A 23630-nucleotide genomic window follows, 5' to 3' on the forward strand; every position below is an offset into this window, starting at 1 on the left:
AAAATACTGTCAATGTCAAAAAGTATCGCTGTAGCTCAGTTTTCCACATTCCCCATTCTACCAATTATCAGAACACAACAGAGGAACTTCACCTTGTTCCTACTTCACTCTCAAGCTAAACAATGAGATGACATGATAATAATTATACATTTCCTGACCGGTGCACTTGAATACAAAACATAAAACAACATCATTCATGGGGTAAAATCCAGTGCCCTCCAACATTTCAATAGCCTTGTCAAATAGTAAATATAATATGCAACGCTCTCGATTTGCATACCTAATCCCCACCGTCACTGTCCCAGTCATCTGCCACATCAGATCAGCTGCTGCCAACCTTGTGACCCCCTCTCACCCACACCAAGCCCACTGCCTTATGGGACAGCGTTTGCATTGCTACCCCCACCTGACACATTTCAGAAAATCACTCCCACTCACATTCACAAATAAACTGAAAACCCTCCTTTTTAAAGCTGCATTCACACTTGACTCCTTTTACTCTTTCAAGTACCACTGTTACTATTTGAATTGTATGAATTGTGATCCGGCTGTTTTTCGTACTATTTGTATGATTTAAAATGGTTTTCATCCATTATAAAGCATCTGAGGAAAAATGAATCACCAGGGCGTCATTTTTGTTGTTATGATCATTTTATTAAATAAACACAGACTGTCCTGATCAGGCACATACACATACATAGTCATATTAGGGATGGATTGTTCAGCAGGGAGACATGAATCTAACTGTAAAACAGTGCAAATGGTGACTCTCCCACAGGCAAAACAAAAAGAACAAATTAACAAAAGAAAAAAATATATATATATAAAAGACAGTCCCTCGATGACTTGCAGCTATTGCTCCTGTTAAAGAAAACAGAAATTAGTCACATAAATCTTGATTTAGATAAACAATGACACATGGTTGTTATTCTGAGTCATAAATAAATAATTATTTCTGTAACTTGTTTTATGGCACAAACTAACCTTTTCGCCTCTGTGCAGCAGATAATGTGACCTTAGGTCATTTTGACAGTTGGCATATGCCATGCCAAGTCCCGCTCCAGAGCCGAATGAAATTGGCCATGTGTGCCCTACAAATGAAACAGGTAATTTATATCTTCTCACACACTGAAATACACAAAGAATCACTTCACAGTGGGATTTAAAACATACTAGAGATGGCGTGTGAAATCCTTTTCACGCTCAAGTCTGTATTTTTATTTCTCTGTATCTCTTATCTCTGTATGCAACTTTCAAATTCTCGTTCCTCTTTGCGCTTTCAAGGATGAGTGTTAGTGGTGCTCTTCTAGCGACAAAAGAACTAAATACTCAATTATAAATTATCTTGAATTATGTGTTCAGTTCTGTTTGACAAAATAAACACTCTAAAGAACGTTAAATGACAAAGCCTTTCACTACTAGGAGTGGCAAACAACTACTTTGATGTGCTACACTGGCTACAGAGCATCACTCCTGACTCTGCTCTTCTTATCAATGACCTTGGAGCTAAACATTAAAGATGTACTGCAACAACAATCCACTGAAACTACTTACGTTTAAAGAACAGAACAGAAAACACGATTCCTAACCCCAGACCAGTACCTGCGAAAACAGAGGAAAAAAAATATGACATAGATGAACAGATGACAATGTACCTTTAATTTCCTATTTAATTAATATAGCCAGTCATTTATCTTTATGTATTTATTGTGGGAATATGTTGTCTCATGCTGTCCCTGCCCTTGACATTTGTTGCATGTGCTCTATATTGTTCATGTAGCCATGGCAACCTTTTTGTTACTTAATAATGCACTACTTTCTAGGGCATATGATAATAAACCTGAAGCTCTACATTTGAACCTTTACTTTCAATTACACAGAAGGATGGAGGGACGTATAGTATTTTCCCCATATTTCCCTCGGATAACTAATAATTATTGGGTGTTATTTACTTATCAAGAGCACACGTAGTCTTAATACACAGACCCCTTACAACAAAGTGGACAGGTTAACTCGGTCCAATAGCTGATGCAGTGTCAATGACAAACATCTAACTTTTTTTGCTGTGAATAGTGTCAGCAGCCTACGAATATTATTGAAGACTTTGCAAAATTGCAAGATTCACTGGTCTATATCGTCAATGATTCATCAAGAAATGTCTTACAGTAAGAAATAAAGTTAAGTTTACCCTGCTCCCTGCCGCCATGTCTAACTAGATGTTTTTTTCTAGAAACTTGTGGAGCTGTCAGCCGAGTCAATAGAAAGTTTACATTTTAATATACAACAAATATTTGTTGGTGTTTTGTATATACGCCGAATTCAGGAGTGGGCAATACTGTCTCGTAAAACGTTTTAATTAATGTCGTAAAAGAGTGAGTAAGCAAGAAAGCATCAAATTAACATTTTCTAAATGGCGCTTCCACTTAGGTTCTTTTCAATAACAGAATCTAAGGGAAACGCTAATATTTATGAATAACAGTAAAGCAAAAGCACCCAGGGCTGCATTCTTAAATGAAACTACAGAGTTAACCATAATTTTGCCAGTCACAGTTAATTAGTGATAGATTTCTGGTTGGTCATTCAGTTGTCCTTTACAAGCCCTTTATGGCTAGCTAGTTAGCCTTTCGCCCAGTCAATGACAGTTGTGGAGTACAGTGGAAAAAAAACTGCAACTTATTTTTTCCTTATTCTGGGACATCACAATGACCTTACACGTGGAAGACTCAGGGATATTTACCGAGTTTAATGGCACCGTCTGCCAGGCATCTGTCCCATTTTTTCCCCAGCTCCTTCTCAGACATGCTGAACATTAGCTTGTGTCGGGCTAGAGATGTCAAACGCGACTCTGCTGCTGCTTTCACGGCCTGTCGGAAAATGTACACTTTCAATTTGAATGCACAGAAACAACCAAGTGACGAAGTGCTGGGGGTTTTATGATGCCAGATTAAACGATAATATTTAGACGGCTAGACGTTGTTGATAAAGTATATCAGCAAAAGGAGCACAAACAGACGAAAGCACGTTTATGTCTTTTCACTGGAACGCACCATTAAGCCACTCCTGCAAACCTCGCGATGTGTTAGACGTTGACTGGAAAATTAAGCTGATGCAGACGTGCCTTAAAGTGCACCGCCTCCGAGGACCGCTAGTGGCCTGCTCCAATAAAAATAAAAATAAAAATAAAAATAAAAATAAAAATAAAAATAAAAATAAAAATTAAAATTAAAATTAAAATAATAAAATAAAATAAAATAAAATAAAATAAAATAATCATCTTCGGCTCCCCAGATTCCAATTCAAAAATCATCGTTTTCTCTTGTGGAATATTTAGTCAGTAAATTCCCTAATTAATTAAATATTAGGCCCAAAAGAAGGTATATTTGGGACCTGCCTGGTTTGATTGACGTTGCTGGTCAGAAGTCAGCATCCTTAGTTCACAAACCAATGCATAACGGTGGGGTTTGCCACTTGGTTATACCCATCGCGGCTTAATGTCGCCATCGTGCGGTTAATAAACTGCATCAATAAGCAGGTGCACATGTGTTCCTAATAAAGTGCTCCATCAACAGCGTATGGATGTTTTGGCACATATTTTATTGCAAATTTATTTTAAAGTTTCTAAATGAAATTTCATTTGACACAAATCAGTACACTGTCATGAAGTCATTACAGTATGTTCACCCTTTTACCACTGATTTCCTGAGATGACAATATACAATTTCTGAGACCATACAGTACACAAACATTTGAACTCCATTACACAAAAACTTGGCATGTTTTGAAATTGTTACCATTCAATAAAGGTGTGCCATCAGCTGGATCATTTGATTACTCTGCATCCAAATCTGTCAACTACAAAACTGGTGGTAAACACACACAATCAAAACTCTAAACATAAGAAATCCTGTTATATATGAATTCTACAAACAAACCGACAAACATATCAATTTCATAAAATTATAGACAATCACATAGAAATGATCCACTGTCACTCCTCAGCAGGCAAACTGTGTGAAACAGCCACAAGTCATCATGTTGGAAGAGTGATTATTAAGCACAGCCTGTTAAACTGGTGCACCCTATGAGTTGGTTTCTTCGTGGGCTTTGAGTGAATTCATAGCGGGGTGGTTGTGAGTATGTTAAACATTGTGATGTGAATGAACAGCAAAGGGACAACAAAGAGGTAGAAACTGTCCTTAACGAGTAAATGTGTCTTTGGCCAAAAACAAAATAAATCCCCTTTGCTTTTATGCCTTTACTCCAGTGCGTGTGTGTGTGTGTACATACGTATACTCTACATATGAAAGCTTACAACAGCTACCATTCAGATATACCCACAGATAAATGCATATGATTGCCAGAATGTTGTGTAGCCTTCACTACAAAACAAATGCTGTGGTCTGACTGCATTTCATCTTGTGTAAAAAGAAGAATGTGGTGAACACAGGTGCAGAGATCTTCAACCCTGTCTCCTGGTCTTGGAGGACTTGTTTGCCCATTCACAGTTCACACTGAACCTGTTGTGGTCACTCATTGGACCCTGACTGAGGGGACTGTTCTTGTGCTGATGTTGCTGGCTGGCTGGTTTCTTCTCTCGCTGTCTTCACAGAGCTCTTGCTGATGGTCAGGAGGTCTCGCAGCTCCTTGTTCTCAATCTGAATATGGCACAATAACCATACATTTCAGGAAAACAGTGCTCATGTGTAATGTTGAATGTTAAAGGTTCAGTTGATCCAAACACACAACAGACACATTTTCTTACATATTGTATCTCTAGTGGTATATAGCCATGCAGACAGTTTTATTAGTCCAGGTGTTGGCATAGTGACACATATCCAAATTCACAGATCTATTGATTTTATGCATATATACATAAAGTGCAGTTGTGTATATGTATTGTATTGAGCCACAATAATCATTTACAGTTTATTGTTCTCGGTTCTGCTGTGCTCACCTCTAGCTGAGCGAGCCTTTCTCGAACAGAGCAGTAGTGCTGATCATCCACCTGCACTGCTCTTCTCATCACTTGGCCCATCTCACATATCCGCTCCACCTGGCTCTGCACCTCCTGTAGAATGACCAAGATATTTCCAAAAATCAGTGCATTGTAATTCTACTTATGTCACTGTGTAATCTAGGCCTGCACGATCAATCGTATTTTCATCACCCATGGAGATGTGAATGTGTGCGATAAACACATCGCAAAAGCTGGTCTGGAATGCGATAAGTTTTGTTTAAATGTGCCATGTTTTCACACTCATGCTGACATTTGGCCAGTCGGATGCAGCCCTGGACACATGGGCCATGCATCCACTGCGTCAGACTGCAGTGTTTTGGCCACAGGCTGCATCTTGCTATCGGTAAGTGTATTTGGTGTAAGTGAAATTATTATCAGAGCAGTGTTTCCCCTACACACACATCGCACATTTTACGCATATTGTGCAGGCCTAGTGCAATCATATTCTGTGAATAACTGAGCAAACAGGGAAAGCCAGTGTACTTTTGCGTGGCCCTCATGGAGGCTGAGCACAGGTTTGGTGTCCAGCTCCTTCTTTGCCATCATTAGCTGAAGCATCTGCTTACGGTATCGACCCATGATCAACTCTAGTGCGTACTGGTGTTCTTCAAGAGACAACCATAGTTCTGCAGAAGACAAGCATGAAGAGAGTCAGCAAAAATATAAAACAGCCATACAATCAACAGAATATGGTCAGTTTATTTTTACCTTTATTCTCTTGCTGTAGTTCCTTAATTTGAGTATTTTCTTGAGTCAGGAGGACATGGGGTTTGTATTTAGTGAGCTCCTGAATAACTGAAGTGTCTTCTGTGTGCTAAGAGGAGTGTAAAGAGAAGTTAAGACTTAGAAAAACTTGTTTCTCTGTTTTAATATCAAATCAAAAACCAATCACCAAAAACACCTGAAAGCACATGAGAATATGCATGAACAACACCCGACTTCAGAGGTGTTACAACAGAATGTCACAGTGCAGAGCAACTGTTTCATTTCTAAATGCAAGACTTAATTTCCATTTTAAAGTAGCAACCTCATCATCTTATGGACAGTATTCCATGTTTTGTAATCTTAGCATCAAACGAACACTAAAACGCTACAGAAGAGGTTTCTGTGACATTCATAACATAAATTCATTATGCTTTTTCACTAATGAGAGGTTGAACCAGTTGACCAACAAAAGGTTTCTTGTGTTCGTTAAAGCAAATAAATATATAAGCAATAAAAATAGGGCAAATTCACCTGAACTCTAAAATTAAACCCCTGTCCATCATGACTACTGAAATACAATTTCATACCAAACTCCATTCAACAATAAATGAATGTGACGTTGCTGTTAACGCCGTAAGAAACATCTGTGAAACTGAGGCAGTGAATTAGGTTTTTTAGGTTTCTACGAGGTCCTGTTGCACCGTTTGTGTGTGTGCCATTGAGCAGTGCAGCATTATATGCCCATGTACTTGAATGAAATGTCTTTGTAACCGTGTTAAGACACTCGTCCTTACCTTTTCTGGAAGGGCATTTCCCACCTCTTTCATGCTCTGCACTCTCTGGTTGAGGGCCCCGGACTGTTCTATCAGTCCTTCCGCCGCCGTGTCGTGCTCTTTCAGCCTCTCGAGTAGAGTCCGAGCATCACCCAACACTTTTTCTAAAGTGCAGGCCATTTACTGCTAACTCCGAACTCCTGTATGTAGCGTAAACAATATACTTCTCACAACTAGCGGGGTGAAAACACCTCGCAGCGCTAGCTTACGTTGGCTGTCAAATTTAAGCTAGCTGAGGTAGCTCCAGTGCCTTTATGGCAACCCGAGCATGCTATTGTGGATCTACGAAAATATTTGCCAGCAGGAAAAGTAAGAGGAGTATATCCAAATAAAAAAATAGACCACCTTATTTTGTTGTCTGACGTTTCCGTGTGAGACTTAATGACAACGTCACTTCCGTAGATTCTTCTTCTCTGGATGTTTATCATGTATCACAAACCAAATTCAAAGTGGATACAGCCATCAGCTGGGGAGTTTAGGTTTCAAGGGTTTGTTTGGTGGTAACAATTGTCATAATGGTTTAATATCATAAACTGATGATTGGATGTGACTTTAAAAACAAAACAAATCAGCTGTACAGGAGGGGACAAAAGGGTCACTTTGTATAAGTCATTCCTGGAAGAAATTGAAACGAAAGGAAATTAAGGAAAACTGAGCGCTTTATTTTAAATGAGACCAAGTAACGTGATATTTTTCAAAAGATAATGCCCAGATTTAACAACGAGTTAGTCGTGGTATCATTACTGTATGATCAACACGTTGTGGGTCGGGGGGGGGGGGGGGGGGGGGGGGTACAAAGGGTATTTTTTTTAATAACTTTTCCATTTTTTAATGTACAACCTTCTTGAATACATCCCCAACCTGCAACGTGTAACTTCAGAAACACTCCTGTAGCGGGAGAGTAGTCACCGAGAGAATTAAATTGAGTTAAGTTGCCTAGAACTAATATTAGAAACACTGATTACCTGTAAAACGGCTTTATTAATATTTACTGCCGAGCCCAGGTATCAAGCTATTAAAAACATTACCTTAACATTACATTATTATCACGCTAACATATTCCCTGTCTCCCATGAATCATTGCGAGATAACAATGGCGGTTGCCCAGCAGCAACTTTCCGGTAGTATCCACTCTTTCCTGTAGGGTCTTTGGTTAGCCTAACGTTGTCAAATATCGCGGTAGCCGCCTCCATAATCACTACGTAATGTGCCGTGCTGCTTCTAGCGGCGCTGGTGACAGTGCTGAAAGCTGTTGGGGTGAGTTCTTATTATTAATCTTTTCGTCTCTTATAACAGTTCAAATATTTGTTTGTAATGTATAAGAAATATATTTTCCTCTGTCTTATCCAGTGGGACCTTAGAAGTGAGGGGTTTATTCAGCGTTTAGTCATACGCAGAGCTCGGGCCTGGGTGTGGGCAGCCGTGTTTTTCCTCACCATAAATCACACACACAAGGACTAGGTAGTTCAGCAGCATGCTAGCTAACTTTAGCCGCTATTAGCCACTTAGCATTGTGAACGGCCTAGCCACATCGTGAACGGGATAAATAAACAACCCCGTATTTCTAAAACGTGCCCGTTGTGCCAGAGAGACAGCACTTGTGTGAAAATGTTGTGTGAAATATTAGCGAAAGACGTGGCAATTTAATAGATTTGAACACGAGTCACAGATCGGTCGTCCTGCGTAGCTTCTTTGTTGTCCCGTCCTCGTGCCGTTAGCTTTAACGTTATCTGTCCGTTATGTATGAAGGAAGAGTATAAACTCAGTTATTGTTAATCAATGACAATTTATTTTGGCCTCTATTTGCTATAAGAGTACACAGCTCGTACAATATCTACCTGGTTAATGACTGGTCTTTGCGTCACCTTCATGTCCGCTGTTCCAAACTCAGCTTTTGTCTGTTCAGTTTAATTTCGATCTCCAAGCTCGGTGTCGGGGAGAAGCCAACGGTGCGACACTGTTCTAGAAAATATGATTTAATTAAAAACAAGTTAATATTCGTTTATCACATTGGTACCGAATCGTTCGGGCCACCAAATCAGATTGTAACAAGTCTCGATTAAATTTCTAGCAAGTGTATACATTTTAGAATAGACCCATTAAATTAAAATGACTTTTTTTTTGGATGGAGCTAGGTATGCTTGTCTCAGTGTACAGGGATAACATGATAGGGTTTTCACTTAACGCGAACTTTCTGATCTGACTCCCAAGACAAATGCCTGTGATAACAACCAAATAACTCAAAACGGCGGATGTGCTAACGAGTTGAGCTAACTCGCGGCTTAATAACACTGTCGCAGTTAAAATAATTTCCATTTAAGAGTCGGAAACGCCCGGGGTACTGGCTGTTTACGACTCTAGCGTTAGCAAAAAGCTAATCTCTCTGGTTCTGTTTGTCCACACAAGGTCATTGAGACGATTACTTTTGTACTTAACTGTTATTGTGTGCGTTATTCGTACTAACGAGCTGTAAACCAGTGAAATGTGACCCATATTCAGTTGTTTTAGGCGCACGTTTTAGAGTTTGACATGTTAGAAATTAGCTGCCTAGCCTAGATGTGACGTTTTCCATCGCGTTGCATGCCGCAACGTGTTGGATCCGGCCATATTAGCAGTTCCAGCTGAGGATGGCGGATCGCTAGGAAGTCACATGGTTGTGGTCCTGTCAGGGCTGTAGTTCGGGCCCAGACCTGAGTATCATCGCCGTGTTAACGCTAGCGAGATTAGAGACCTTATCGTGGATTTTATCAGCCATTCAGTCTTAACTCGGGCAGTCTGAATGTTTCTCAGTCTTTCCTGCTTAATAATTACCGAGCGAAACTGTCGTTTAATACTCATTAGAAAGTGCTGAAACGGCCAATCGGTGCTGGTGGTTTAGTGGGTGGACTGTTTTTTTTTTTCTGCGTCACCAAAAGCTGAAAAGGGGGAGCAGAAAAGGCTGTCTCCTCTATGGTTGTTTTCACTCAAGTGTTGTCTCTGTTCGTTGCTCATAACCTTTAACCCACTTACCCAATCCATCTTGTGATAACTGACTTCTTTGTACTGCCACTAGAATGTACAGCTTTAGTTCCTGTGGGTCTAGTATTTATCCGGGCTTTAAAACAGGGCAAATGAAGACAAAATACAAAGGTGCTTGTTGTTTAATGTAAATTTGACATTTGGACATGAGTACCAAGGAGGTATCTTCAGACACCCACCCAACTGCCAAAGTCCCGTTTGAGCATTTCAACAACATTATATATTAGCCTTCCAGGAAGCATGTGGAGTCATTGCAACACAGTCACAGCAGAATAGATATCATGTGTCCTGGGTTGGCTCACCCAGCTTGTTTTCAAACCAGTGTATTTAGGTCAACAACGCTCTGCTCTAACCTACTGATGGAGATCAGTTTCTGAGGTTCTAACTAAATTAAGCAAAATTTACACATGTAACACAAACACTGAAATTTTACTCTTCTGCTGGTTGTTGAGCCTCGTTTGTACATTGCACACATGTACAGTAGGTGTGCAAGACATTTATGCGTTGAATGACAAAACTGAGGGTCCTGGTCAGAAATGGTGCCATAAATATCACAGACTGAGCTGAAGGTATGCACAAGGACTTGTTGATCCACAGCTCTTGTCTGCTGGTCAGCTGCCTGGCATTATGGGGTGTATCCAGAGGCATCTGAGGAAAACCTATTTTTATACTTGTGAGTCTGGGGGGGCAAAGAATCTAGTGTTCTCAAAACTTCAGGCCACTGGTCTTCAGTGTTGTTCCTGTTTTGTGTGTGACAGAAAACATGGAATTCTTATCGCTTGACAGTAATAAAATTTGTCTGCCATGGATGGATTCATGGAGCTTTTGAGCTTATTTTTTTCTGTTAAGTCTAAAAGTTTATGTGATGCTGCTGTTAATCAACATAAGATGAAGTCAGAATGGTCGGCTTTTCTCAGCAAACAAAATCTGCTTTTTTTTTTTTCTCCCAACAGTATGAAGTGAAACGGAACTGAATTTTTGTACCATCCGCAACTGCTTCAAGTTCAGATCATAACACAGAAACTGAAGATAAACCTCCCAAAACAAGCAAAGTTGCAACACCGAAGACACTTGGAGAAAAAAAGGATCACTTCAAGGGTTTAAAACGCAAGAAGTAACCAAATCCTGAAACGACCAAAGACGACGCACATCAGCCCAACCGAAACACAGAAGAGAAGCAATCCTATGCCCAAGCTTATTCTGAGAAGACAATAACTGATCTGAAACCAGAAGTTTGTGCCTACTCAACAGCTTTGACAAAGCACACGTCCCAACGCTGCTCCTAGCCCTCCTCATCCTCACCACACCACCGACTCATCGCCGGGGTGTGGAGGGGGCTGCTATCTGCTATTTTTTTTCCCCCCATAGTTCCCCCCATCTCTCCCTCCCTCTTCTCCTCTCTCTGTTTTTCATTGTAATTTTTTCTAAGCAGTGTTATTGCACCTGCGTTTGCCTTTTTTGCGCTAGATTTCTCCCCCCTTTTTTGCTTTATGCAACCATCTAGAACTTGTGCCAGAAACCTGTAACAAGTGTGTGTGTTCAACTGTGTGCGTGAAGAGATCTGCAGGAACTGCATAGTCATCAAGATCCAGAGAATTACAAGATTCAAGACAACAAGTAAAGGTGGGTCTCAACTGTAGACTTTTCATAACATGAGACCTATCATGTCAGTGTCAACTGTGCTTCTTAATTGTTTAGTCACCTATGGTTTCATTTATTATGTTTTGAATATTCCCCCAATATACTGAAAATGATTCCCTATAATGTGTTTAAGAATTTTTTTTTTAAAATGTATAATGCAAGCTGATATTGACTTCATAAACTGTAACTGGTAAATTCTCTGCTTATACACATTACTCTATTTTACAGATGTACAAACACAGACTGTGTAGCACTCTGAATTCTGATTCAGTTTGGCCAGCTGTGCTGATTTTGGCAGCAATGCAGAGGTTGTTTTCTTTTTTCATCACTGAACACAAAAAACGGTTCAGTTTGTCCTTCTTGTTTGCTCAAACAACATCAAACTTTGATGAACACGTGTGCAACTAGAAATGGCTTTCATTGAAACTTTTGTATCTGGAGTTGTGGCCTCATCAGTTAGTTTGGCGTTCTCAATTTTTGAATGGCAGTACCTTCGCTGATTGTTTATTTGTGGGAGCTGATTTCACTGATTAGCACACCTTCAACCACAGGGAAATGTCAGTGAAAGCAGCTGCTGCAGTGCTTGGTTAGAAACAAACTGTTTATTCATTGCTCTTTGCACACGATTGCACATGTTGCTACTTGTGCTCGAAAGCACACTTAATGTGGAATGTCTGCGAAACTGAGTTAAATACTTAATTGTTATGTCACTGACCTCTACATTGCCGTTTTCGGAAAAGATAACTCTTCTTAAATCGTAACTTGACATAAGCCAGCTGTATTGAGCCGCTACCACCTCCAAACAGTTAAACTGGTTATTCAGTTTAGTGTTAGAAATTATTTGATTGCCTTCCCTCACCCAGCCCGCACCTTTTTTCCCTATTCTGTCGTTTTGAAGTCATATCCTCCCTGATTTTTGCCTTTTCAACTCCCTCCCTGGGGGATAAAAGCCCACATCATTTTCCTTTGTTTGTGACACTTGGCACACTGGCTGACATATCTGCCTTACCCGTTTATGTTTGTTCCTCTCTTCACCCTTGCAGACATCCAGCGGTGTATCATTGGGTGGTTACATAAAAAATAGTACTTAACAGTCAAGCAAAAAAAAAAAAATTAAACAAGTAATCAAGTTCAGCAAGTGCTCAAGCCGTTTGGTCCGAGTTTATGGGAAAATATGGGCAGCCCCTGGAAAGGCTTTGTTGAGTTTACCTTGCCTGCGTCGCCACCCACCGCATTTGTTAGCGCTGACCTGAGCAGCACCTCCCCTGTCGGACTCAGCCTGTCGCCATATGGCCGATCCGTAAGTTTCACCTTCCCACCTCTTTTCTACGTGCCCCACCCCATCGAACACCCATCCACCCACCTTGCCCTGCATCTCTCTGCTGTGAATCGCCTAACCTCTTTCATCCTTTTCGGGCTCCCGAGACTAGCCTCTACTCAGTTGCAGGGTTGTTGCAGGGTGAGGGGTGTTCTGCAGATTAGGCTGCAGAAATGTAGCACTTTTTTTTGTTTTTTTTTTTACAAATCCTGTAGTGCCTTTTTTGATGTTTTCCCACGTTTTTTTTTTTAATTTTTAACATGTAAAACCTTAGTCGGGCTGTGACATGGACACATCATGTTGGGCTACATTAATGCTGGTACATAACTTTGTTCAAATCAAGGCAGTGCAAACCAGTTGGTCCCTAGGAAAAACTGAAAAATAACTTAAAGTGGTTAAACTACTTACCCATCAGAACTGAATCAAAACTAGACCAAAACCTTCTTTACGTGGATGTCTGAGACTAATCACTGTATGGGCAACAATACCGAATGTTCAGACATGCTGCCTGTGTACTCAGGTCTTTAATACCCTGCCTTAAAGGATATTAGAAGGTAAAAGACCTGCAGATATGTTATGTCTTCTGCTAAGAGTAGCTTGTTGTGAACAGAAGAGGCTGCTCTGGGACCCCCTCGCTCATAACCCATAACCCATCACCAACTCTGTCCACTGTAGATGCACCGCTATTTGACTTGCCATTTGCATTTTCTGATTCTTCATTTTCAGTAGTTTTATTTTAATTGACCTTAAGATTTGTGGCACGTCACTTAAACCTCTTTACTGTAACTGGCTGTACAAAGAAGTTGGTTGAGCTTTTCAGTTCTTAGTATGCCTCCTCTGTAGAGGAAGCCTCCTCCTCATTCCTGTTTGAATGCACAAGCATTTTCAGCCACTTTAGTGACATTAGTCCTGTTGATTGATTCTGTGAAGTGAGATTGTCGCGGTTGCATATCCGTTGTTCCTCGGTCCTTATACTTTTCTGCTTTCTATTTTGGTGTCAGGATTTCTCGCACGGGTTGAGTATTGGTGGTGGTTTTGATGAACTAAAGTATAATAACGGTATTGGAGAATTCTTTTGTACATTAGCAGTATAGTACAGAGATCTTCAAAAGGGGGTCTGTGACCCCTAGGGGGTCCGAGGAAGTACTGCAGGGGGGCCGTGAAATGTTTGGTTGATTAGACAAGTTTTAATCAATTTTTTCCCCCAATTTTTTCCCACATTTTTAAAAACACATTAACATGAATTGACATGAACATATTAGCGGGGTGGGGTGGGGTAGGGGGTCCCTGTTCCATCTCTCTATCAGTTTCAGGTTCCTTGGCCTGAAAAACGTTGAAGACCCCTGGTATAGTATTTTACAGAATATTGCTGTGATATTGTGAAAGTGAATATAAGGGCGGCCCACAAAAAACGGTGCTTGGGCAAACTCTGCGTGTTGTATGAAATGTTGGCAGATTAGCAAGGTCATGTAGAGGATTCAGTATTTTAGACCCTAATGCTGGATGATAACTGCTTTTGTGTGATAACCTATCAACAGTTTGAAATAATAAACAAAAAGACATTTAATACTATGACCGTGCTCCTTGTCAAAGCTGTTTCCTCCTCCCAACAGCATATTCAAGTCCTATCCCCAGTGTCAGAAATGGAAAGAGGCTCCTCTGAACCTCCAGTGGCTCGCAACACGGGCTCTGGCCCATCTACCTCTACTGGTCCCATGCCCATCCCCCGCTCCTCCTCTGTCTCTTGCCATCCCCACCCAGGAAGTAAAAAACATAAGCGGACTCCCTTGTATCAGAGATCAGTAAGAGGGCATGTTCGGTAGTGCCAACACTGCCTTAACAGTGCTGCCAACTATTGTTGTGTCACGTAACTTTCGCTAACAGCATGGTGTGTAGTTGCGTGGAAAAACAAGTTCAACCAGGGTGTAGTTGCAGATTTTGGCAATAGAGTTTTACGGACATTGCGTTATAATCACTGGTTGGTTGGTAGAGGAAGGTGAAGAGTTTCTGAATATTTTTCTGTATAACCAGGAGTGCATGAAAATTTCACAGTTTTGTTAGTGTTGAGATGATTTGGGACTAAAATCACTTGACAAACTCAGTGAATAGTGCATGACACCAAGCAAACCAGGAAGTGTTGCTGTGTGTTGCTAAAATGACCTTTTCCAGTCACTGGTATAAATTATCCTGAACTTCTTTCAAGGCATTATCAAGGCATCTTCCCCTTTGTTGGACAGATAGTCCCTGAAAGCTCTAATGTAGCTCTCCAGTTGCTTTTTTCCTCCCCACTTCCTCTTAAATATGCTCTTCCTGCATGTTTGAAGTGTTTTTTTTTATATATATACATATATATAAAGTTGGCATCAAACCCTTTTTTGCATTAAATTGCAAAAAAGATTTTTTTTGTCTGCTTTATGTTGGTCCACTATAGCATGGATTTTAACACTTGGCTCTCCTCTTCCGTAGATGAGTTTTGACCCAGGCATGCTCCATAACAATGGGCACACTGCGTACGCCAATGGCACAGGACCTGGCATTAGAGAGACTGGTGTGGTGGAGAAGCTCCTGACTTCCTACGGATTCATCCAGTGCTCCGAACGTCAGGATCGTCTCTTCTTCCACTGCTCTCAGTACAATGGAAACCTGCAGGAGCTTAAAATAGGAGGTGAGAAATCTAGGGCTTGTGTACAAATTGTGAACACTTAATCTGACTCGGTCTTCACTTGTTGAAAAGAAAAATGCTTGAGCTACATTATTTAAGATGTCCCTGGATTGTGTGAAGTGTGCTAAGTGTTTTTGGTGTTCTCCTGCTTCTCTCTCCTCAGATGATGTAGAATTTGAGGTATCCTCTGACAGGCGCACTGGCAAGCCCATAGCAGTGAAGCTGCTTAAGATAAAGCCAGAGGTGCTGCCAGAGGAGCGCATCTCGGGCCAGGTGGGGCCAGACCTGCACGCCTATCCCTTAACTGTGCTGCATGGTTATATTCATCCAGTTAAGGAACACCATTTTATTTTTGGTTTTGTCCTTGTCTGTCAACTTAACCTTTATAATGGCCCATTGTGTGTTCAAGTACATAAAATCAAGACTTATACATTTGAATTTCTGATTGGCTTGTTTTCAGTGACATGCATGACATGCACGAGGTGTCGAATATAGACAAGTGATCATTGTAATGCCCTCTGGGTGTATGAATTCCTCTGTATGCTCACAGCAGCTAGTGTGGCTCAGTTGGTCAGTCTGTCAAACTAAAGCAAATCTGACGTGTACCATTCTGGTACGTGACCGCGGGCCTGACTGCTTCATCCTTAAGTTGAGCTTAGCAGGGAAAGGCATAGGCGTGCCATGCCAGACTGTCATGCTTGGCTCATTTACAATTCATAACATGCTAGTGACACCGCTTGTCTTGCAATGCATTGACATAACAAACCTAACTGTACACGCAGAGCACAATGTGACTCCACGAAGCTGCACACTCATACTGGTTCATTCAGTCACTGACTTGTTAAGTCAGGTTATCAGCACACTCGAGGCCATTAGGAGGCTTGACAGTGTATACAGGTTTTACACTGAAACACAATCATGCACATGGAACTCTGCTAACCTGTAGATGATGCTCCACATCTGATATTTGACATACTTGTTACTGTGACTCTTGACATTCAGTCATTTCATCCATCATGTGTGTAGCGATATTTTAATTGGGCTTTGTAACTAGAATGACTGTTCAGTCTAAGATTGGCGAAGCAGTGTGTTAATGGCCTCCACCTGCATTTTCCTCCTTTTCTGCAGGTTGTCTCAGCGATTCCAGTGCACTTGGACGGAAAGTCTCCTGTGCAGGTGCCCACTGGCAGTGTTTGTTATGAAAGAAATGGGGTAAGAGAAGTGTTATGGATTACAACATGCTTGATCATTTAAATTCAGAATGTTGATGTAATTAAAATATCATCCTTCCACTCATCTGCGTCCACTGTATGATTTGTGATGTATGTCAGTGACTGTGAAGTAGTTAAAGGATTAATAGTTGTATCCCGACACTGGTGTGACTTTCCACAGGAGGTGTTCTACCTTACCTACACTCTTGATGATGTGGAGGGTAATATCCACCTGGACACAGGTGACAAAGTCAGCTTTCACATGGAGACCAACAAGCAGTAAGTCTTCACACCATATCATTACTGTCTTAATGGTTCCCAGCTTGCTCTAGATTTTATATTCATCGCTGTCACTTGTGTTTCAGTACCGGTGCAGTCAGTGCTCGTAATATTCAGCTTGTGAAGAAAAAGCAGATGAGATGCCAGGGTGTGGTGTGTGCTACAAAGGTAAGCTCCACTGGTACCATTATATGACCCTTTCTTATTAAACAGATTACACACAGAGTTACTAGTATTTTTGTGATTGCTGACTTTGCAAAACCAAATCCAGTATCCAGAAGAGTTGAGAACAGAGCTGTATGCTTTTCCTGCAAAGGAAGCTAAAAACAGATCTGCTTTAGATACGTTTTGTAGGTATTTATATCTGCTTTTATACCACAGCGATTTCCCCCATATGCATGAATATGATATATTAACTTTTCCCTCAACGGCCCCCTCCCCATTTTGACTGGCAGGCTGATGTACCCGTTATGTTGAACCATGTGTTGTCTTCCAGGAGGCCTTTGGATTCATTGAGAGGGCTGATGTGGTGAAGGAGATCTTCTTTCATTACAGCGAGTTCAAGGGTGATCTGGAGGCTCTGCAGGCTGGAGATGACGTCGAGTTCACCATCAAAGACAGAAATGTAGGTGTTGTCAGCCTTTTCAACTGTGCTGTCCACAAATACCTGATTGACTATTGAATTTTGATCCATGTTTTTACCAACATTGACACCAGTGACTCTTTAATGACCTGCCTGAATGTGTATATAATGTTTACAATTTATGTTTTTGTGGCACAGGGTAAAGAAGTAGCCACAGATGTGAGGCTGCTCCCCCAGGGAACAGTCATCTTTGAGGATATCAGCATTGAGCAGTTTGAAGGCACTGTTGTCAAGGTCATTCCCAAGGTTCCCACCAAAAACCAGGCAAGTAGATTACAAGTCTGGCAAGCTGAATTCTTCTATGTTGGAGGAGACTTTGGTTGTAAAGGCAGGCATGAAACTGTGACACACCAAGAGTATAATGTATTATCTCCTTCCTGCTTCCACAGAATGACCCACTCCCAGGTCGCATCAGTGCCCGGATTGGTTTCACTGATAAGGAACTGCCATTTGGTGAGAAGGACACAAAATCCAAGGTGACCCTTTTGGAGGGCGACCACATACAGTTCAACATCTCCACCGACCGCAGAGACAAGCTGGAGAGGGCAACAAACATCGACATCCTCCCAGACACCTTCAACTTCACCAAGGAGACACGTGAAATGGTGAGGATTACAAAAGAAGAATAAGTCGATGAGATTTTCCAGAAGTGGCCTATTATATATTACGTAATGCATCATTGTAGAGTTGAAAGAAATGGCTGATTGGAAGAGGTGTCCACATGAACTGAACTGAAGTGAATACCTGTTCACTGACTGCAACTGTGTCACCGAATCTCTTTCTAGGGGGTGATTGCGGCCATACGCGATGGCTTTGGCTTCATCAAGTGTGTGGATCGGGATGCTAGGATGTTCTTTCACTTCAGCGAAGTACTGGAGGAGAGCCAGCTGCACATCTCAGATGAAGTGGAGTTTACTGTTGTGCCTGTAGGTCCTGTTTATAAGCTTTTCCAAAAAGTATGTATTTTGTGTTCTTACTTAAGCAGCCACACATTCTAACTGTTTGTTAACAACAGGCTAAAGTAAATGTCCGGCTGTTTCAGGATATGCTGTCAGCTCAGAGGAACCATGCAGTGCGCATCAAGAAGCTGCCCAAGGGCACAGTGTCTTTCCATACCCAGTCTGAGCAGCGCTTTATAGGTGTGGTGGAGAAAGAAGTTGCAGTCACCAGCAAGAATGCCAGTCCCACCAAGGGCAAGGACAAGGTACCTTATTGCACAATTATGACAAATGTTATTGCACATGAATCTGCCCCCAGTACGTCCAGAAACAAGACTCATTGGTCCAGCAAACCTACTTCATCTACCCCTCTTCCCAGTTTTTGTTTTAGTTCTAATTTTCCTCTTTGCTTTCTTCTGCACTGACCTCCTCCTCTTCTTGCCCCTTGTTGGTTAGAAAAAAGACAAGGTAGGCCTGAGACCTTCTGCATGAAGCCACATGAATAATGTCTCACAGATAAATGATAATAATGTCCTAGGCAAATCGAAACAAACTTACATAAATAGTCTGTACATTTCACTAACATTTAGTTTAAGAAATAATTAGTGTCCTTAGACTTTAGATGTCAAATTTTAGTAGTCAGCAGTTGACAAATAATGCAGTGTAAGACTGTGTGATGTTGACAAGACTTGTCTAATGAGTGTGTGTTTCTCTTATTTTTCAAGGGTAAAGTTGTAGAAAAGGTTAGTCTTTGCAGGCCTTTGGCCGGTGATTGCCTCCTTTACCTCTTTAGTTGACAGCATGGTATCTGATCACCAATTAACCCTTAGAAATACGGAATCAAACGTTGTATCAGTGAGTAGTGGGGCTGCACAATTAGTGGTGACACACTAATCCCAACAACTAGAAGGCTTTTTGGGAACAGCCTGTTAACTGTCTTTTTGGTCCTTCTTACATGAAGTAAACAACAATTGGAGGAGTCTTCCTCTGGCCTTTTCTTCTGGCCTCTGTGGTCCTTTTTTGACACCTGAATTTAAGATGGTCGACGAATGTTTGTGCACTCAAAACAACTAGTAATTTAAATGGCAGCAAGAACACTACAGCAGACTATTAACAATAAAATGCTCTGTGTTTGTATACAATTTTTTTTTTTTGTCCTACTTTTGTTGGGAATAAATGTGAAACTGTGCCAGTAAATTGCATACTGTGATTGGTTCATGTGATTACTGTGAATAACTGAGAAGGAATGAAATGTGTGAGTATTACAGGACTGTTCCCAATAATTGAAACTACAGTAGTGATGGTTAATTATGCAGCCCTGCGTAGTAGGCTGTAACTGCTGTTGCAGTAGACTAGGCTAATGCTAACCATCTATGCTGCTACAGAGTGACACATTGCACGCACTGGTGCCTCTCATATGCTTGTGTAGGCTCTCTGCACACCATCTTCTAATACACTACATCCTCTAAAAGCCTCAGTCGAATCATTTGAGACGTTGTTAGTTGAAATCAATTTTGCTGAGAAACAGGCAGAGCGTAGATGGGAGACTTGGCACCAGCTGGAGCCAGCTGGAGCAAACACTGGAGATGCTCAGATAATGTAAGTTTAATTTGTTGCCCTCTTTGCAGGAATCAGAGGAAGGTGTGATTGCATATGAAGACTGCGGAGTGAAGCTCACTGTGCCATACCATGCTAAGGACCTAGAGGGAGGAACTCACCCACAGGTTGGAGACAAGGTATCTACGATCTAAGTGACACTCACTAATTTTTCTTCTGATTAAATGAAGACTGTAAAAAGGGTCAATGAAATGTGAACTGCTCTCTGAAAGGGCTTACAGACTGGAGTAATGAACACTGGTGCTTCAAATGCAATTTAATGTGTGTCCTCTAGGTGGAGTTCTCTATCAACGAAGTGAAGCGAACCGGTCAACAGAGCGCAGTCTCCATCAGGGTCCTCAACCGTAACGCTTCCAATGCCAAGAGACTGCATGGATTTGTTGCCACACTGAAGGACAACTTTGGCTTCATCGAGACAGCAAATCACGACCAAGAGATTTTCTTTCACTACAGGTAGAGGTTTAAGTTCTAGGACTCCTGTAGTTGCTGATTTATTTATTATTGGTACCTAGAGATCTGTTAATTGATGTCCAAGTTCCTGTGCTTTCTCCTCAGTGAAATGTGTGGAGACTTGGACAGTTTGGAGCTGGGTGACACAGTGGAGTACACTCTCTCCAAGGGAAAAGGAAATAAAGTCAGTGCTGAAAAGGTCACCAAAGTGGCTGCAGGTACCAGGAGTTTAATTCTGACTGAATTCTTTAAATGAATCGTATTTGTCAACATGGCAGTTTAAAGTGTCTACAAATAAAATATATGTAAATTCTTCTGTTTTCCTTTTGTTAGTGAACGGCATTGGTGAGGATGTTGGTGTGACAGTCATGATGGGGAAAGTCATCCGTCCTTTACGCAGTGTAGACCCCTCCCAGACAGAGTACCAAGGGCTTATTGAAGTCACAGAGGAAGGTTGGTGTCAGGTCGTGATGAGACTTGCCGTCCCAGCATTTAAAGCACAGTTTTCCTCAGGGAAAATTAGGATGGTATTAACCCTTCTTGGTTCTTTCAGGTGGAACCAAAGGCCAGAATTATCCCTTTGGAATCATGGGTATGGCAAACAAAGCAGATTGTCTGCAGAAAGGAGAACTTGTGAAGTTCCAGGTCTGCACAGTAGCCCAGACTGGACAGAAGATGGCCTGTAATGTAGTCCCTCAGCGTAGAGCCATGGTGGAGTGTGTCAAAGACCAGGTAGTGATTATTCACTTGCAGTTTCGTTGTTGCTTGAAACACTTTGTGTTGTAGTTCGTTTCAACATCACAAGTTAGGACTGAAGTTTTAAATCCTGAACTTTTGTTTTCCCAAGTTTGGCTTCATCACATATGAAGTTGGTGAGAGCAAGAAGCTGTTCTTCCATGTAAAAGAAGTGCAAGATGGCCTGGAGCTCCAGACAGGGGATGAGGTGGAGTTCTCAGTTGTCCTTAATCAACGCACAGGAAAATGTAGTGCCTGCAACGTACGCAGAGTCAGGTAGGGACTCCAGCAGGCTCCTTACTGGATGTTTTAATGTTTCAAGTGACCTAAGATGAAAATATTTGGTCTCAGTGTTGATCTTTAAGTCATATTGTTCCCCTGACACTACAGTGAGGGGCCTAAACCGGTGGTGACTCCTCGTCCTGACCGTCTGGTGAACCGACTGAAGAGCATCACTCTTGATGACGCCAGTGCTCCTCGCCTGGTCATTGTAAGACAGCCCCGGGGTCCTGACAATTCAAAGGTACGACCAAGCCTCTGCTATAGCAACCACAGTTATTAGAGCTGATATTTTTAATTCACTGTATGATTAAATCATTCAAGTAACAATTGAACTCTTTTGTGTTAAACATTGTGTAATGTAATGATTTTTGCATCAGCGTTAATAAAGTTTGTCCTCTCCTGTACAGGGCTTCAATGTGGAGCGTAAGACGCGTCAGCCTGGTGTCATTGACTGAGCAATACAGAGCCCGCCTCATTCGGTGCTGGTGGGATGCTGTCCCAACGGGCAACAGCAGGAGATAAGGGAATTTGATTTGACACATGCTTGTACACACAAACTCATGCACAAAACATACACACACATACAGTAATCGGCATGTGTAATCTTTGTCCCCATCAATACCTGCGAGGGAACTTTTCTCATTCCACGGGTTCCCTGCCTCCCATGTATGATGTACTTGATACAGAGTCCACACTGCAGTGTACATGGGATCTCCGAGAGTGTGTGTGTGTGCGCGTGTGCGTGCGTGTGTGTGAGATGTATCCTAGAAGTGATTATAGTGTGTAATGGAGGTATTTGTTTCTGAGGGCCTTGTCCTTCTAAATCAGAGTGACTGTGTGGCTGTCTCTGTCCTTATCTTTTGAATCTGCTTTGTCTGGAATTCTGCACCTGTAATCTGTCCAGTAGTTTGCCCGGGTGAATGAGTGTGACTGTTGGCATGTCTTTGAGCTTCTGCTCCATTTCTTTTTTGTTTTTGTTTTTTTTTTCCCTTTCTCATATTTGCTCCTTTACCCATGGAAACTTAAAATGGTTTCATTATGAGGTTTCCACTACTGTATGCTTTCCTACAAAAACGCATAAAGCAAAGCAAAGTTTCCCTCCATAAGGAGGATCATATTTCTCATATGTGCAAGCTTAAACTGAGGATTCTTCTCTGCTCGGTTTTTTGAGCAGTTTTAAAATGCTTTATTGAAGAGCTGAAGTGAAAGCATGGTGTGTGTGATGTATGTGAATGTCAAAGTAGCTAATCTAATGGGATTTACTTTTACCAATCTGGAGCCTTTAGATACCTTTTTGGTATTCACATGCTCCACTTAAGCAATTTTTTCCCAGGTGCAGAATTCCTCGTGGCATCTTATATCTGCAGTTCTTTTATACTATGTTTTGTTTTGTTTTTTTTCCTTGCACATATTTTTTTTGCTTTTTTCCATTGAAACTCAATCTGCTAATATTGAATTAAGTAAGAATAAGGTGCCTAAAAACTACAAGCAAAGTGAAATGACAAAAAAAATAAAAATAAAAATAAAAAAACAAAAATTAGATGTATCCTCTGTTCCCAGCCAACCGCCAAAATATTCAGAACAATCTTAGGGTGGCTGTCTTTTCTAGTAGAAATAATACTGATATGCATCCCAAACCTGTGGGTTGAACTATACTGTATGTAATGTGTGCTTTTTTTTTTTTTTTCTTAGTGAAAGTTCAAACTTCAGATATAATGAAACAAATTTAACTTAAAGATGGAGAAAGGTAAAGTATTAGAAATTCAGATACAAAAAAAAATAAAAAATCAGGATATCAGTTATTGTGCTCTGGAGACATGGTGGGTGTGAGCTGTTGTGCCTCTGCACATTAAGTTACAGTCAAAATTAATTTCAACTTTAGAGATCACCGGGTTTCAGTTGAACCACGTACAGAGGTTCTCATGTACTTTTGTTAATGGTCTTGAATGAAACAATTGAATTAAAGTTTTATGAAAATCACGAGCTGTTTTCTGTTTGTCTTTTTATTTCAGAGAAAGGCTGAAAGTTTGCTCTAGCTGTGAACACAGTATTATGCAGACCAGTGTCATCCTCCAAACACAGCATTCGCCTGAGGGAAACATACAACCTCAAGATATTAACAGTCACCAGTATAAAACATAAGACAGTTATTATAACAAAGACAAAGGTGCATGTGTATAGTTAAACCTGAACAGAATCATTGTGCCACAGTGAGGAACAGTAACATCTGGGGGTTCCTCAGCAGCAGTTTACAGATTCACCCGAGACAAAGCTCAGTCAA

The 23630-nt window shown here is 41.1% G+C and overlaps 3 protein-coding genes across 11 annotated transcripts; 1 reads left to right on the plus strand and 2 right to left on the minus strand.

Annotated features, from left to right (window-relative positions):
* Positions 1-632: 632 nt before the first annotated feature.
* Positions 633-3070, minus strand: micos10 (mitochondrial contact site and cristae organizing system subunit 10). The gene is made up of 5 exons (XM_041058008.1): positions 3048-3070; positions 2738-2864; positions 1555-1602; positions 985-1091; positions 633-861 (listed from the first exon to the last, which is right to left on the minus strand). The coding sequence occupies exons 1-5, from the start codon at positions 3048-3050 to the stop codon at positions 853-855; spliced, it is 294 nt and encodes a 97-aa protein (XP_040913942.1). The 5' UTR covers positions 3051-3070; the 3' UTR covers positions 633-852.
* Positions 3071-3581: 511 nt separating this feature from the next.
* Positions 3582-6949, minus strand: sike1 (suppressor of IKBKE 1). The gene is made up of 5 exons (XM_041066908.1): positions 6517-6949; positions 5726-5831; positions 5501-5643; positions 4955-5068; positions 3582-4655 (listed from the first exon to the last, which is right to left on the minus strand). The coding sequence occupies exons 1-5, from the start codon at positions 6673-6675 to the stop codon at positions 4527-4529; spliced, it is 651 nt and encodes a 216-aa protein (XP_040922842.1). The 5' UTR covers positions 6676-6949; the 3' UTR covers positions 3582-4526.
* A 788-nt stretch (positions 6950-7737) lies between these two features.
* On the plus strand, positions 7738-23329 carry csde1 (cold shock domain containing E1, RNA-binding). Of its 9 annotated transcripts, none has more exons than XM_041066320.1 (24): positions 7738-7812; positions 10527-11196; positions 12258-12514; positions 14146-14334; positions 14999-15197; positions 15358-15524; positions 16323-16406; positions 16587-16684; positions 16771-16852; positions 17181-17309; positions 17466-17591; positions 17717-17932; positions 18113-18283; positions 18370-18531; positions 18722-18733; positions 18991-19008; positions 19894-20001; positions 20157-20335; positions 20438-20550; positions 20666-20785; positions 20886-21064; positions 21180-21343; positions 21458-21590; positions 21757-23329. In XM_041066320.1, the coding sequence occupies exons 3-24, from the start codon at positions 12389-12391 to the stop codon at positions 21802-21804; spliced, it is 2823 nt and encodes a 940-aa protein (XP_040922254.1). In that variant the 5' UTR covers positions 7738-7812; positions 10527-11196; positions 12258-12388; the 3' UTR covers positions 21805-23329. The 9 variants fall into 9 exon arrangements, with proteins under 9 accessions (XP_040922254.1, XP_040922259.1, XP_040922274.1 ...); XM_041066325.1 differs by having other exon boundaries at positions 18113-18253; XM_041066340.1 differs by having other exon boundaries at positions 15358-15467.
* The last annotated feature ends 301 nt before the right edge of the window (positions 23330-23630 follow it).

The sequence above is a fragment of the Toxotes jaculatrix genome, chromosome 2 (assembly GCF_017976425.1).
Source record: "Toxotes jaculatrix isolate fToxJac2 chromosome 2, fToxJac2.pri, whole genome shotgun sequence".
Classification (NCBI taxonomy): Eukaryota; Metazoa; Chordata; class Actinopteri; family Toxotidae; genus Toxotes; species Toxotes jaculatrix.